A 16,857-nucleotide genomic window follows, 5' to 3' on the forward strand; every position below is an offset into this window, starting at 1 on the left:
AAAATGCAAGCCACTTAATAAGGACAGCAGTAATTATGAGAAATGAATCGCAAATAGGGATCATCAATAAAATATAATTAACTAATATCAACCGTTTTGGTAGGTTCAGATCACATAGTTTGTGGACCACATAGGACATGGGTGGTCTTAACTCTCAATCAATCAATTATGTTACTTGAAAATTAGTGGGCACTCTAATAGGAAGGAACTGTGTACCATTGAATGCACTAACTCAACGATAACGATACATGCAAAATAAACTTAAAATAGAATAACATGGGGGGTTAACAAACATATATTTTGGCCGAGGGAATAATCAAGGAGAACATTCCGTTATGTATGTGCTGGCCTACACTCTAAATATATAGCTATGTGGTTTTGAGTTCCACCACAAATGCTTTGTCCTTGAGAGATTCTAAAGCAGGCCAATCCATGAAGGCAACACTACGGTACTTAGCAGGACTTGCTGGGCCAAGTGGTTTCGGCTCAAATTCAACAGCTGAGCAAGTCACTCAAGATTGCTCTTCCTTGCTCCCTTCAAATCTAACCGCTCTCATCACTGGTAATTAAGTGACCCTATAATATATCATGAAAAAGGTTTGATATATTTAATTATTTATCATATGGTTCCAGTTCCATTGATATTGGTGTGACCAAACATATGGTCTTGTCTATAATAAAGAACCAAATACGGTTAAAGTTTTTCTTCCGTGTATCAACAGTATTGCCTTCTGATCTTTCCAGTCTGTTTTTCCAGAAGCTGATCAGCGCAAGTGTGGTGTTATCCATCACTTAATTTTGAATATTCTTTTGAAGACTTTCTTGTTTTCACTTTCTTTTATGATATATAGCCATAAACTGTCGTATGCATCTTCATTTGTACTTGCTCAATTTCCATTTGTTTTGTCTGTGTCAGAAATCTCTATCCATTTGTTTTGAAAATTTTATTAAATATTTACTAGCTCTAAGCAGTGCATACACTACACTCTAAAGTATTTGATAATTTACAAGTGGAATATAATGTGGGGTTAGCATAATTAATGAAGTTGAATTTTTAATTGAAGGTGGGACTTCTGGTATTGGAGCTGAAACAGCTAGAGTGTTAGCAAAGAGAGGAGTAAGGATTGTGATTGGTGCCAGGGACTTGAGAAAGGCCAAGGAAGTGAGAGAGAAAATCCAAAAGGAAAGTCCCCATGCTGAGGTTATTCTGTTGGAGATTGATCTTAGCTCTTTTGCTTCTGTACAGAGATTTTGTTCAGAGTTTTTAGCTTTAGACCTGCCCCTTAATATTCTCATGCAAGTTTTTTTTAATCATCTCTTCCCTCCTTTTCATTGTATATTCGTGATTCACTAGAAGTATATTCATGAAGGGCTAAAAGTTAGAGTTATTGTTTTCCACAGAAACAATGCAGGAATGTACTCTCAAAACTTGGAGTTCTCCGAAGAGAAAATTGAAATGACATTCGCTACAAATTACTTAGGTACTTAAGTTTTCCATTCTTTCCTATTTCTTGCAGTCCTTAGACACAACACAAGACGAACGCTCGCACACTAATTAAAGAAGCAAAGTCAAGCCTAGATAAAAATGAAATAGGCTCAAACAGAGTCCTCATGAGCACCATTAAGAGTGGATGGAATTTTACACAAGTCTTCATATTATGGATAATATATAAAAAAAATAAATTATTTTCACTCATTCTAATTTGGATGGAATGCTTTTAAACATATAATTCTGATATTCATCCATATTATATAAGTAGGGTGGCTCTTTTTTTAAAAACAAAAAGAGAAAACTTAACGTGATAAATTGTACAAAGGTATATTTTGAATCAATCCAAGTTCTGATCTACTTCAATAATCAGTAACGGGGCTTTTTACTTTGCTGATAATTTTATATATGCATATATATATATATATATATATATATATATATATATATATATATATATATATATATTACGAGTATTTTATATAGCTAGATTGAATATCGTTTTGGTCAACAAATACCAAGCACAGCATGCGCCATTTTTAAATGGGTTGCAACTTGCAAGTCCAAAATCTCTCTCTATAGCCTGTTTCTAATATTTAATGCTTCTGTTGATGATGCTTTCTTGTCATTCTTCTAATTCCAACATATTATCTTAGAAGAAATTAACGAAAAGGAATCAAAAAATAAAATGGAAGTTTAATATATAATTTCTTTATTTTTTCTTCTTAAATTGCAGGACACTTTTTGGTAACGAAGATGCTACTAGAGAAAATGATAGATACTGCAAAGAAGACAGGCATTCAAGGAAGAATAATAAACGTTTCTTCTGTGATTCATAGCTGGGTGAAAAGATCTTGTTTTTCTTTCAACGACATGCTCTGTGGAAAAAAGTAAAATTACCGTACCACTTGGTTCCTTTCCCTGCAAAATTAAGAACAAATTTGGATACTAATTATCGTAATACTCTTTTAAATAACAAATGCAGTTATAATGGCACACGCGCATATGCTAAGTCAAAATTGGCCACAATTCTGCATGTGAAGGAAGTAGCCAGACAGCTGAAGGTTAGAATGAGAAATAACTAATTAACTCCTCAAATTTTAATTATTGTATTTTTTTTAAAAAATTATTTGTGATCATCGCGATATTAAAGTAAAACTTTGTATACGTGGCTAAAATGTTGTTGGAAATTGGGAGATGATCGCAGGAAAGGAATGCAAATGTAACTATTAATGCAGTGCATCCAGGCATTGTGAAGACGGGAATTATTAGAGCACATAAGGGCTTAATAACGGGTACGTACAAAGCTTAAATAATTTGGTAAGAGGTATCCTATGTCTTCTTCTTTTTAAGGTTGAGCAACTAAATATCCTTAAAATTTTCTTGCAGATTCCCTATTTTTCATTGCATCGAAGTTGCTGAAATCGATATCACAGGTTTGTAAATGTTTTAGTGCTTATTTGGTTAGAACACAAAATCAGTTTCACATGTCATATGATATCACACATTCTAAAATAAAATTTGTAAATCAGATTAACTTAAACACTCGTCTCGGCTATGTACTTGACAAATATTCAACAATTCAAAATCAACTCCACTAAAATAATTATTTATTTAAAATAAACAACACGCGATACATGTTTAATTCAGCTTATTTTGAAGAAATAATTATTTATTTTGAACACTTTCCACGAAATATTTTTAAGTGAGCAACTATTTGCTCAAGTTTAATATTCTCAAAGTGATGGAGAAATTTAGATGCATAAACTAATGGTGATAACACGAACAACTAGGCAGATAGGGTTTGACAATTATAATAAAACATATTTTATACTAAATATAGATATAGATTAAATCTGCTTGACTAAAATAAATTGTAAAGAAAGCATAAAAAATGTCTCTGTAATTTTCCACTTTGAGTTGTAGTAATTACATTAATGCGTGTTCACAATCACAGGGTGCATCAACGACGTGTTATGTTGCTCTAAGCGAACAAACAGATGGAGTGAGTGGGAAATATTTTACAGATTGTAACGAGAGTAACTGCTCCAGTCTAGCAAATGACGAATCAGAAGCTAGAAAGCTATGGAATGACACCCATGCCTTGCTTCACAAACGGCTACGTCAAGCAACAAATTCAAAGTGTTTCTTCCCCACCTAGTAGTCTTCTATACCATGTATATATATGTAATTATCTATTTACGTTATTAGAGAATTCTATAAGGTAGCCCAAAACAACACCATAATCAAGGGGGTTTATAGAGGAATACCCTTCTGTGTGAATTTACGATTATTTATTGTACAATCTACTAAACAGAGGAGAACCCCTTTTTCCAAAAAATAAATAGTGGAGAATCATTGTTATACCATATTTATTTATTATTGTAAAATATTAGTGATATTTATTGTCTAGATTTTACTTATTGTATTTATTAAAACATTATTGTTTTATTTATCATTGTTTCATGTCTAACCCATTTTGTGGAGATCATGTTATAACAATGACAAATATTGTTTGACCCATTCTGTGGAGAGATCATTTGATCAATATGTACAGATTCAGACATCTAGAATAGAATGCAGAAATGTATGTGTAAGATTTGCAGCAACAAAACTATAAAGAGTTCTGCTCAATGGTAGCAGAAGAATGCAGAAAGAAAAGAAAGAACACAAAGATTATACTGGTTCAGATTTGAATCCTACATCCACTCTTCAAGATACTTCATGGACTTTTATTGAGAGATTACAATAACTTTACAAGAGCTAGATTGCTCACACTTTGATCTCACACATACTCGAAGGTATCTCACCAAATTGTTTGTGATTCACACTCACATGAGTTGCCTAGCTAAGACTTTATATAGAAGGAATCCACAAGCCTAAAGTTAGTTATAATAGAAATAACTAACTTAACTACCAAGGCTCTTCAACTAACACTTAGCCAAAAACAGCTATGGCATCTAACTAACTAAGCCTAATGGTGATCCCCTAATCCTCACAAATCTTCACCTTGGATCTTCATTATCAGCTTCAGCTCCAATAAATGTCTCAAGTTTCTGAATTGAAACTTCACTCATTAGGTCTTTGAATGCCTACTAAGTCTAGACAATGCTCAAACCTAGCAGCAGTGAGAACCTTGGTCAACATATCAGTAGGGTTCTCTTCAGTTGCAATTTTCTTCACTTGGATCACTCCTTTTGCAATGATGTCTCAGATGAAATGAAACCTTGCATCTATATGTTTTGTCATCTCATGGAATGGCTGATTCTTAGAGAGACATATAGCACTTTGGCTATCACACATAACCTCAGTCTTCAGTTTCTTTCCTTCCAGCTCCTCTACAAATCCTTTCAGCCAAAAAGCTTCGTTTATGGCCTCAGTCAGTGCAATGTACTCTGATTCAGTGGTTGACAGAGCCACAACAGATTGAAGATTTGCTTTCCAACGGACTACATTGCCATATAGAGTGAATATATAGACAATTATTGACCTTCTCTTGTTTATATCACCTGCATAGTCAGCATCTACATATCCAGTAATTGGATTGTTGTCAGTTTCTGATTTGCTGAAAATAAAATTCAAACAATAACAATCATACAATGTTAATACTTAATACACAATACAATTACTAAAATAAAATTCTCAGCATCTACAATGCCCATATCAAGGACAAAATAGTTGTCTTAGATAGTCTGAGCCAAGTAGTTAGTCTAACCATTATCGTCTTTCTCTAGGCTAAGATTGATCAATCACACCAATAATAGATAAAAAAAAAATTATATAAAGGGACTTCTTAATCATTCATGTTGAAGGTACAATGGCCAACTACAACCGGGGAACATCTTCTGTGAAGACCATTATCTTGGGATAATACCGTGTGCTGAGAAAGGAATTTTATTGCCTTCTGTAGGTTCAGCTTGATGCAGATCAACTCATACCTTCAAACGAGGAGACTGGCAAACAGATGAAGCAGATCCAGGAGATAAAACTGATGATTTTAGCCTTCTGTGCACATTTTGTTTTTTGAACTGTTTATTGCCTTCTGTAGGTTCAGCTTGATGCTCATTTTCCTTGCCTAGAAAATCTCTTCTAACAGATGACATTGATAAAACTGGAGCAGATGCAGAGTTAAAGGCAGATTCTTCATGTTCATCAGTTGTCACAACTAAATTCCCTGTTATGATGTAATTTTAAAACATAACATTCATAAGAAGCAGCCTCTTCATCAATGTTCCAAAAACAAGACAAATTGTTGAAATATGGTTAAGGAGATGATCACGGGTATAGATATATGTAATAGATCCTTCCTAATAACCATGTGATCCGAGCAAGATTCTTTCTCCAGACAAAGGTTGCCAAGTCTACAACAATGGCCACAGATAAACCAGCAGAATTGGCAAAGGCTTATTGGTTTCAATTTTTTTTTAAAAATAATCAGACTGGGCAAACGACTAATTAACTTATTTTTCAATTGAAGTGCTAAATTCAGCCTGCAACATACAGAACTCTTGCATCACATGAATGCAGTCATATAAAGGAATGAAAGGAGCATTGTTGTACCTTGTGCCACAACTTCTTGGAACTTTTTTCCTCATTATTCTGACAAATTTAAATAGATCATTTGTCATGTTTAATTGGTGGATTATCTAATATCCATTTTTTGTAAAATAAATTAAAAATATTTTTATTTAAAAATAAATAGTTTTTAGAAAAATAATGAGATTTTTATGATTAAATAAATAAGGAGAAATAACTTTATTAATTAAAATAATGGTTTGAAGGAAAATAAAACGGATATTTTATTTATTCGTTTGATATGAAATAAAATAGAGTTTTTGTTTATAAAATAATAAGAATAAAAAAATAGAGCAAATAATAGGCACAGAGTACCCTAACTATAAATATAAACGTAATAGGTCATTTTTTACATTTACGACACGTCTCTATGCTCTTTACTCCTCTCAAATTTATTTTCCGTACTTCCTTTTCCAAAACCCTCTCTTTTTCCAGCATACACTCAAACATGTCTCAGTAAAACGATCCCAAACTCGTTAACCGTTGGATCATCGTGAAATTTGAACATGAAGTTTGTAACTTATTTTCGCATAGACCCACCGTTGAAATTTTTAAGATAATGTCTATTGTGGAAGACATATCCCTCACATTGAACTTTCTTTTTTAATCATTGGATCTTTGTGAAATTTGGACACCACCTTCGAAACTCATTTTCGCACATTCTCATCGTTAGGATTTGCGAAATAATGTTTTGCATAGAGAAATTAGTCTCGCACGTTGACAGTGAAATGGAGACTGCAATCTCTTCTCCTTTCTTATAACGCTTGGAAATCCTAATAGAACAATTAGAGGAAAAACTTGAGGAATCTTAAACAATTGCTAGAGATTTCGTTATCATTACCGGACTAGACACGTGAGCCTGCATAGAGATAAGGATGAGTTTATCATAATTGGGGTTAGAATGAACATGTGTAGGAGTCCTTAGAGGATCAAATTGAGATTTATTTTTGGATGTTTATTGTATTGTAATTCTTCCTATATGATTATGTGAAATTGTTTGAGAGTTTTACTCCCGTGTTATGAGAAACATTTTTGTGTAATTTGTTTGTTTTGGATAAGATTAGTGTGATAAAAAATTATACTATGATTGGAATATTCTCGCAAAACAGAGTGACCCTAAATGGTCACCTTATAATTTTACTTAGTGAGAGTGACTTGACATACACACTTTGTGATGTGTCTTGTTATGTACTCCTAAGCGTCCTAGTGTGAATTTTTACTAACATGGTACCACATTGCATATAGGTTTGAGTCTTAGTATAATTGTTGCACAACGTCTGCTAATTGTTTATTATGAAATTGATGAGTGTTATTACGACTTGACCTGAGTGTGTGTGATTCATGTATAATTTGATTGATGATTGAAAAATGAATTTTAAATGATAAAGTGGTGAAGTGACGTGGATTGTATTAAGTTGAGCTATGTTGTAAATACTTTTATAATTTATTTTGATCATGTCTTTGTTTATTTGTACTTTTTTTATAAATGTAATAACTCACTTTCTGTGTGTTATTAGTGTTTGGATCTTGTAATGATCTCGAACCTTGTGTTTGTGAGAGCAGATGACTAGGTGAATGACTTTAAAGAACCTCGTACTAGAAGACGCTCGAACACAATGCTCTAATAGTATGTGACATTGGAGATGAGTTTTTATTTTAATTGTATGATGTTATTTTATTTTATTTTACCTCACTGATTTAACAAAATTTCTTTTGTAAACTTTAACGGCCTTGTTCTGAGCCAGATATGTTTTTAATAAGTTTTATTTAATAATAGTGAAATGAATGTAAACCTTTTACCCGTAAATTTGTGAATTTGTTTATCAGTATTTTTATATGTTTTATTGATCTATATGTATGTCAGGATAAAAGGTGTTACGAATCAACTCTTTGGTGTCCCTGAGAAAAAGTTCACAGCTTAACACCGGAAGATAAAGGATAAAATTCAGATTTCATGGAGTATATCAATATACTTTTAAGTTCATAAACAAAACCAGATATGATGCTTACATGAGTATGTATCAGTTTCATGGAAGAGTAAAAAGTACTCCTCATCTGGATTGTTAATATTTATATTCTTGAATGTGAATTTTACCCCTGAAGAGCATATAAACTAGTAAGGATATCAATCTTGAGAAGAAAAGCAATCTTTGTGCAAAGGACGAATGTCAATTACCACGTCCACCTTTTACCTGAAAACCAAGGACCCTATTGTACCAAGAAATGACCTGTGTTTCATCTTTCCGTTCAATGCTTTCATTTAACTTCCCTTTAGATGCTGCCAAAGCTTTTTATAGAATAAAAGAAAAGAGGGAAAAGGAAAAAGTAGCTTAGAATTGTTCATAATAGCTTAGATGCAAGGGAAAAGACAAACACAATTCCAAAATATATCCTGCAAAGGCAAGTAATGAAGCACAAATGACAAGACGTTCAGAGAACATCCTTCAAAACTTTTTTTACCACATGTGCAACTTAAAATATTAAGAAATCATATCAAAGATTGCATGATAATCCTGTCCTCAAAGTTCTTTGCTTCAAGAAAAGGAAACAGAACATAGAGTACATGTTGACATAGCTATTCAAAAACAATGTTAGTGAATAGGCGTGACAACCTTAGTAAATGTAATTCTAATGCTAATGCAAGATGGCAGTTGGCTAATGTATTGCTTCCATGATCCTAAAAAATCAGAGGCATAGCCTTGTGAAAAGCAAAGCCAAGTAATCTTATCGATTCTTTATAACAGCAAAAAAGTTTATTTTGACACTCGTGAAATGAAACTCGTGATTATGGACAACTTGGTTCCACTCCACATAGGCTATGTTTGGTTTTCCATTTGGGAAGCTCCAAACTCAGTTTGGAGAGTAAACTCATTTTTGGTGACATGTTTGGTTACCCTCAAAAGTATGTTTGCACGTGAAAATTTTACCTGGAAACTTAGTTTTGTTGAAGTAAGACTAACTTCCCTTCAGATGCTGCCAAAGCTTTTTATAGAATAAAAGAAAAGAGGGAAAAGGAAAAAGTAGCTTAGAATTGTTCATAATAGCTTAGATGCAAGGGAAAAGACAAACACAATTCCAAAATATATCCTGCAAAGGCAAGTAATGAAGCACAAATGACAAGACGTTCAGAGAACATCCTTCAAAACTTTTTACCCCATGTGAAACTTAAAATATTAAGAAATCATATCAAAGATTGCATGATGATCCCTGTCCTCGAAGTTCTTTGCTTCAAGAAAAGGAAACAGAACATAGAGTACATGTTGACATAGCTATTCAAAAACAATGTTAATGAATAGGCGTGACAACCTCAGTAAATGTAATTTTAATGCTAATGCAAGATGGCAGTTGGCTAATGTATTGCTTCCATGATCCCAAAAAATCAGAGGCATAGCCTTGTGAAAAGCAAAATCAAGTAATCTTATCGATTCTTTATAACAGCAAAAAAGTTTATTTTGACACTCGTGAAATGAAACTCGTGATTATGGACAACTTGGTTCCACTCCACATAGGCTATGTTTGGTTTTCCATTTGGGAAGCTCCAAACTCAGTTTGGAGAGTAAACTCATTTTGGTGGCATGTTTGGTTACCCTCAAAAGTATGTTTGCACGTGAAAATTTTACTTGGAAACTTAGTTTTGTAGAAGTAAGACTTGGGTAACTTCCCTTCAGATGCTGCCAAAGCTTTTTATAGAATAAAAGAAAAGAAGGAAAAGGAAAAAGTAGCTTAGAATTGTTCATAATAGCTTAGATGCAAGGGAAAAGACAAACACAATTCCAAAATATATATCCTGCAAAGGCAAGTAATGAAGCACAAATGACAAGACGTTCAGAGAACATCCTTCAAAACTTTTTTTACCACATGTGCAACTTAAAATATTAAGAAATCATATCAAAGATTGCATGATAATCCCTGTCCTCGAAGTTCTTTGCTTCAAGAAAAGGAAACAGAACATAGAGTGCAAGTTGACATAGCTATTCAAAAACAATGTTAATGAATAGGCGTGACAACCTCAGTAAATGTAATTTTAATGCTAATGCAAGATGGCATTTGGCTAATGTATTGCTTCCATGATCCTAAAAAATCATAGGCATAGCCTTGTGAAAAGCAAAACCAAGTAATCTTATCGATTCTCTATAACAACAAAAAAGTTTATTTTGACACTCATGAAATGAAACTCGTGATTATGGACAACTTAGTTCCACTCCACATAGGCTATGTTTGGTTTTCCATTTGGGAAGCTCCAAACTCAGTTTGGAGAGTAAACTCATTTTGGTGACATGTTTGGTTACCCTCAAAAGTATGTTTGCACGTGAAAATTTTACCTGGAAACTTAGTTTTGTAGAAGTAAGACTTGGGTTACTTTTGCAAACCTTACTTTTACAAAACTAAGTTTCTACTTTCCAGGTAAATTTTCATGTGCAAACATACTTTTGAGGGTATTCAAACATGTCACCAAAATGGTTTTCTCTCCAAACTGAATTTGGAGGTCCCTATCCCCCGAACATAACCTAGGTTTGCAAACCTATGTTTGTAAAGTTTAATCCAAACATGTAAATATATTGTGTGCATATTTTACTCATAATTTCAAATCAATTTAAGTCATCCCAACAGATAAGCCCGGCAAACAAAATAAACATGTCTCTGACTGTGATGACAAATGCAGAACAACCAACCAACCAGGCTCGTCATTTACATCGTATAATTGTTTCAATATAATAAAGGCAATGCTAATTACCTCCACATTTCTGCAGTAATTACATTAAATAATTATATAGTACATATAAGCATGAAGAAGGAAAGATAATTCATGTAACTAAATATTACCGAGAGATATAAATGCGGCATATTCTTGTTTTTTGGTTCGATGGTCCCGAATACTTGCGCTGAGGTCTTCAACTCTGGCCTTTGCAGAAGCAACAACATCCATCAAAGCCATTCGCTTGGCCTCTTTACGGGTCTTGACTGCATCGTCGAAATCGAAGCGTTTATTGAAGGGATTGAAACCGAAATGCGAAATAATTATTAAAATTTAAAAGAAACCTGCAAGTGCTTTAACGAAATCATCCTCGGTCTCTCTGAGTTTAGCTTTAACCTCGTCTAGTTGAACTGGGGAGAAAGAAAGATGGTGAGTGAGTGAGTGAGCGAGTAAGACGAAAGTAGTGGAGTGTACGGGGTTAGGGTTTGGAGTCAAAACCCGAAGATCTTGACATCGAGCAGTTTCTTGAGCTGTGGCTCTGAGGGAATGGAGGGATTTGATGTAAGAAGCGGTGGAAGCGTCGATGATGTTCTGCATTTGAAGAGGGATCTCAGTGTCGCGGATTGAGATTGGGGACTCCATCTTTCTTCGCTCCCAACAGGGATCTTTCTTGAGTCTCAGGTTTTTTAATATTCAAAGTAATTAAGCGGCCCGCCAGTTTTGCTTGCCTTCTTGTTCAGACCCCCTGTTTCCGTTTGTTCAAATAAAGGCTAAAATATACATATGGACATTTATTTCATTTTTTAAAGTTTTAAAATATTCTTCTTATTTAATTTGTGATAAGATAGTTTTTTTTTTAATTTTCAGACATGATTTTGAATCTTTTTTATTGATTTATTACATGAAATTTTTTCTTTAGTTTCACATTTAATAGAAATGATAAAATTAAACAACATGTGAGAAAAAATTCAAAAACCTAAACATTAAGGTTTTAAATTAATGTATAATGTCAAATTTACTTATTAATGAAGATTTTCCTAATGTTCACTCCCTCAAATTTACCAACAAAACTCTTATCACATTTAACTATTACTGACATTTACTATTTAACATCTTACACTATTTCTCAAATTATCAAACATCATTAATTTTTTTGATCTAAGTCTTTGATAATGATCTTATCAACAATAAAACATCTTCATTAAAACCATGTTTGAGTTTTTCATTCACATAAATACATTTTTCAATCTTAGATGCAATATGCTCATTCTACCTTACCCTTATACTTGAAAATATTTGGATAGATAGTCAAAATTAAAGTATTTTAGTTTGGGTCACCTTACAGTTAACATTATTAACACAACATACAGTAAAAAGAGAATTCATTGTTATTGCAGGAAGTCATCTCATGTTTGTTAACCTATGATAATAAATCAAAAGTATCTCAACTATAAATCAATGAGATAATAACGTAGATGCAATTTGAGGACCAACTCAAGGTGCCTCAATTTGTCTATGCACTTTTTGAAAAAATTATGTAAGCATTCAATAACAACTTTTGTTTTTCCAATGATGCCTATACATATACTAAAATCAACCATTTTTTACCATATGATTTGATGATTGGGAAAACAGATTAAAAAATGCTTGATGTTACATTTGACATATATTTTATATTTTACCAATATAAGATATGTCAAATGCAACATGATAACCATTATTTATTTGTTTTCCTATTTATCAAACCCTATAGCAAAAATAATCGGTTTCATTATATGTGTAGGTATCATTCGAAAAACAAAAGATGTCATGGAAGACCTACATCAATTTTTTAGAGAGCACATAAAGAAATTCATGTGCCTTGGATTGGTCCACAAAATGTCACTGATATTATCATCTCAAATATTTAATAGTTAGGATAATCTTGGTTTGTTATCATAGGTTCTAACAAATCTAGACTAAATGTCTCATTTGTTACAGACATTGTGCTAGTTAATGCTTGTTGAAATCTTCATCTTCACTGATCATTTTCTTATAATTTAATGGTTGTAATAAGTCATTTATCATGTTTGTTATATTATAAGAAATGAATGGTGAGGATTGAGAGTAACTCGCAGTGTTATGAAATTGAAACTACTTACCAAAAACTGGACTTGTGATCATTATAGTCAAGTTATTTGATTAGATATACCTTCAAATCAGTGTTGATGTCATTGAATCAAGTGTAGACTAGATTGGGTTGGTTGATACAACTTAGTGACTTAGAACCATAAGAAATATCCATTTGTTTGTCTCAAACCACGTTAACCATTTTCCATTATAACTTGTTTCCTGTAGTGAAGAAACATGAAAAAAGCAAGAAATAAGAAGAGATAATCAAGAGACGAAAAAAATACATGAACAAAAAATTGTAAGAGAAAAGAAGAATGAATGAAGAGATAGAAAGAAAGAAAAAAAATAAAAAAACAAAATGATATGCTTTATGAGTTTGTGTAACGATGTGATTCTATGATGTAGAAGGAGGCAAGATGCAGAGGCGACTCACTCATCTCAACATACATATAGAAGGAATTAGGGTTAGGCTATGGGCTTGTTGGGCCTTTGTAACAAAAGTCAAGAGATGGGCTTATAAGTTATAATAACGTAGCTAAAATTATTTATTTTTTAAATGTAGAAATGTCCCTTTGAAGGTTCAACACACAAGACCTATCACAAAATATAACAAAGACATGCCTTGAAACACAACGCCACGTAAAAAAAATGAATTTTTCTTCATGTGACATTGGATTTAAAGATACATTCATCACTATTTTGATTTATTATATACCTTAAATTGAAAGCAGAACTTTAAACAATGGTTTTTCTCCTTTGTGTGCGTACAAATAAGCATTCATTTTCTAATCTAGGTTTACAATCTCAATGATTGCAGGTTGTAGTGATCCTTAAGTGAGTTGGTTAAAATGTGTTTTATTACTATCGCAAATGTCTTTCAGGAAAAAATGTATATAAATTCTAGAAATGTATTTCTAGAACTCTGAATCATAGTTTTAGAAATACATTTTCAGAATATGTATATATTTATCCAAAAGACATTTCCACAAGAGAAAAAAGAATTTCAAAAGAGTGTACACCTTCAAGAAAAAATAGTATAATGGATAATCAAAATATAAAAAGGATGGATATGGGTGTCCTTAGCCTAAATAGAGGTGTAAATAGAAAGTGCCTCTTTTTAGATGACACTAATAAGGTTGGCATTTTTGACTTTTCATTAGGGTAAAATGCATTTTTCTTCATTTTATTTTCTTAAAATTGTGATGTTTGTTACTTTATTTTTTAATTGAGAAATTTTATTCTCTACTTTTAAATTTTTTATAATATTAGTTCTTTATTTTTTAATTGAGACATTTAGTCTTTCACTTTTAAAATATTCACAATTTTAATTCTTATGACCAATTTTAAATATTGATCTATGTACTGTATAAACAATGATCAACACGCATTACTTATTATTCACGTGATTTTTTTTTATAAATTATTTAACTACTAACAAGCTTAATTTATTAAAAAAAGAATTTAAAAAGTAGATAATCAAGTCTAAAATTGAGAAAGACGACTAAAATTACAGTTTTTTTTTAAATAAAGGATGAAATGTCTCAATTAAAAATTAAAAATACTAAAATCATGGATATTTAAAAAGTAGAAGATAAGATGTCCCAGTTGAAAAATAAAAGAAACTAAAATCGTAGATTTAAAAAAATAGAAGAATGAAAATTATATTTTAATTTTTTCATTAACATGTACCTTGATTGCACATCAAGCAATGTGTTACTAAAAATAGTTTCTAAAAGAGAAGTCTTTTAATATGATTTTTTCTAGATGATCATATTTTCTATTTAAGACAATTTTGTTTGAACATGATTACATGAGTGACAAATTCTTAATGTGGATTTGCATTGTATGGACACAAGAATAGAAATTAATTATTTTAATTTTATTTTAAGATAAATTATTTTCAAATTAACACTTTTATATATGAAAAAGTCCAAAAATGTGACTAATCCTTCATCTCGACTCTACTTAGTGCTCACATTACATAGAGCCTAAAAAAAAAGTTTACCTATGTTATTTGCATAGATTAATAATTTTCTCAGATTTAAATTTAAAAGTCTAATATTCTGAATTTCATCTAACAAAGTATATTAAACATATAAAATTTTGCCTTAAATATGTTTTTAGTCTCTTAAATATGAGTTATTTTATTTTTCATCCTTCAAATTTAAAGTTGTTTTTTTTAATCCCTAAAATATGTAAAATATTTTTTTTAATCCTTATGCAAAATGTGAGCCAAATAGGAAATAAAAGATTCACAATTTCTTACACTTTTTATTGTTAGAATTTGATTTTTATATTTTATGTTTTAAGGTAACATTTTGGGGGTTTAAAACTCTCGTAATCAAGTCACTTGATATTAAATATAATTTATAAGAAAATATTTGATAAATTACTTTAATAAAATATAATATTTAATATATTTTATTTTTTTAATGATAACCTCATAAAAAAATCACAATCAATGTGCTTAGATTTTTTAAAATGTACACATAATACTTAAAAACTCCATTTATAATGAATTGTATATAATAAATTATAAAATAATTATAATTTATTTTTAAAATATTTTATATATTTAAATAAACTCGTGCAAAACAAATGTTTAATATATTTTAATGTAAATAATTATAAATTTATATTTAATATTTTTTATTTTAAATTTATACATTTTCTATATGTATTATAACACTATTGTTATTATGAGAAACAACCGATCACCATAAATTTTAATAGGCTTAATGTTTTTAAATATAACATCTAATCAATTAAAAGTCAATTTTTCTCTTAACTTAATTTTAGTATGATTATATTTAATATTTTTTTTAAATGTAATTATATTTAATACAATACCAAAAGTTTTAAAAAATTACTAATTTATTTATAATTTTTAAAATAATACTAAATATAAAAATATAATTCAATCAAATTCATGTGTCACGGATGTATAAAATCTAATATAAATAAAAATAAATTGGACCACCATAATCCACTTGGGAGGCTTGACCACCCTAGACTTCCTCGGATTTACGAATGCAACATGCTACATGGCTTAGAAACATAAGTTGGCAAAAACCTCGACAGTTTATGCTGGACTCTAGTATTATTGATCATTTTCTTTATTAATACATTCAATTATTCAAATTTCCAATGGGTCATAAAATGCAGCCTATTGAACTAGCATTTGAAAGGATCCATAATTCATTAGTTCCTAAAAATGAATAGAATGCCCTAAAATAATTAATAAACTAAAGATTTAAACCAAATCATGTTTTAATAGACTATTTTTTGGTTAATTATATTGTGACTGAAAATATGAAGATTTAGAAAACATAAAAAAAAAACACATAAAAATCATAAACACTGAATATTAAAAATACAGATCATTAATGATAAAAATTAAAGATAAAAGACATTAACGGTAAAGATGACACTAACGAGAAGTTATAAGTAGTTAGAAATTATATATTATCTATAGATATTATTTTATATCATTGTAATAAAGATTGAAACATATAATATCATCTTAAGTTTACTCGACATTCATGGATTAGGATAATGTTTTCAACTATCATTCAATTTTTATTTTTATTTTTCTCTAAACCTTTTATCTTTTTTAATCTATATTTCTTATCGAAACCTTTACTTTTTTAATCACTCTTGTTGACATCTTACTTTTTCAAATATTTATTTCTTCACAAAATCCATTACTCTTTTATTTATAATTTATTCTAATGATTAATTTTTTATATTGATAAAAATTTAACAAATAAACCCAAGATAAATGACTTATTGAAAGGATAAAAAAACTTTAAAGAAAAAATTGTCTCCTTCTTTAAATATTTATATATGGTTATGTTTGTTAACAAAAACAATATGAATTTCATGGTTAACACCATGTTCTTGAAATCAATAAGTCAATAGCTACATGCTTCCTGCAGACACAAGTATATGATTCACCATATACTATTAATCCTAACCTTATACT

The 16,857-nt window shown here is 30.6% G+C and overlaps 2 protein-coding genes across 5 annotated transcripts; one reads left to right on the forward strand and one right to left on the reverse strand.

Annotated features, from left to right (window-relative positions):
* Positions 1–302: 302 nt before the first annotated feature.
* Positions 303–3,908, forward strand: LOC114393112 (short-chain dehydrogenase TIC 32, chloroplastic-like). Its single transcript, XM_028354374.1, has 8 exons — positions 303–562; positions 1,065–1,296; positions 1,402–1,481; positions 2,226–2,379; positions 2,475–2,553; positions 2,697–2,784; positions 2,879–2,925; positions 3,447–3,908. The coding sequence occupies exons 1-8, from the start codon at positions 433–435 to the stop codon at positions 3,648–3,650; spliced, it is 1,014 nt and encodes a 337-aa protein (XP_028210175.1). The 5' UTR covers positions 303–432; the 3' UTR covers positions 3,651–3,908.
* Positions 3,909–4,195: 287 nt separating this feature from the next.
* On the reverse strand, positions 4,196–11,544 carry LOC114392717 (kinetochore protein SPC25 homolog). 4 transcript variants are annotated; one of them, XM_028353937.1, is made up of 4 exons: positions 11,259–11,412; positions 11,105–11,170; positions 10,889–11,026; positions 4,196–5,663 (listed from the first exon to the last, which is right to left on the reverse strand). In XM_028353937.1, exons 1-4 carry the CDS (start codon positions 11,272–11,274, stop codon positions 5,422–5,424), a joined length of 462 nt encoding a protein of 153 aa, XP_028209738.1. In that variant the 5' UTR covers positions 11,275–11,412; the 3' UTR covers positions 4,196–5,421. The 4 variants fall into 4 exon arrangements, with proteins under 4 accessions (XP_028209738.1, XP_028209735.1, XP_028209737.1 ...); XM_028353934.1 differs by having other exon boundaries at positions 11,105–11,541; XM_028353936.1 differs by lacking the exon at positions 4,196–5,663 and adding an exon at positions 7,997–8,351 and having other exon boundaries at positions 11,105–11,533.
* Positions 11,545–16,857: the final 5,313 nt, after the last annotated feature.

This window comes from Glycine soja, chromosome 17, assembly GCF_004193775.1.
Source record: "Glycine soja cultivar W05 chromosome 17, ASM419377v2, whole genome shotgun sequence".
Lineage (NCBI taxonomy): Eukaryota > Viridiplantae > Streptophyta > Magnoliopsida > Fabales > Fabaceae > Glycine > Glycine soja.

Coding starts and splice junctions, on each gene's coding strand:
- LOC114393112 (XM_028354374.1), top strand. CDS start 433: ATGAAGGCAACACTACGGTACTTAGCAGGACTTGCTGGGCCAAGTGGT. Junction 1,297..1,401: donor CTGCCCCTTAATATTCTCAT/GCAAGTTTTTTT, acceptor TGTTTTCCACAG/AAACAATGCAGGAATGTACT. Junction 2,785..2,878: donor ACATAAGGGCTTAATAACGG/GTACGTACAAAG, acceptor ATTTTCTTGCAG/ATTCCCTATTTTTCATTGCA.
- LOC114392717 (XM_028353934.1), bottom strand. CDS start 11,402: ATGGAGTCCCCAATCTCAATCCGCGACACTGAGATCCCTCTTCAAATG. Junction 11,027..11,104: donor TTTCGTTAAAGCACTTGCAG/GTTTCTTTTAAA, acceptor TCGACGATGCAG/TCAAGACCCGTAAAGAGGCC. Junction 5,664..10,888: donor TGCCGCATTTATATCTCTCG/GTAATATTTAGT, acceptor ACATCATAACAG/GGAATTTAGTTGTGACAACT.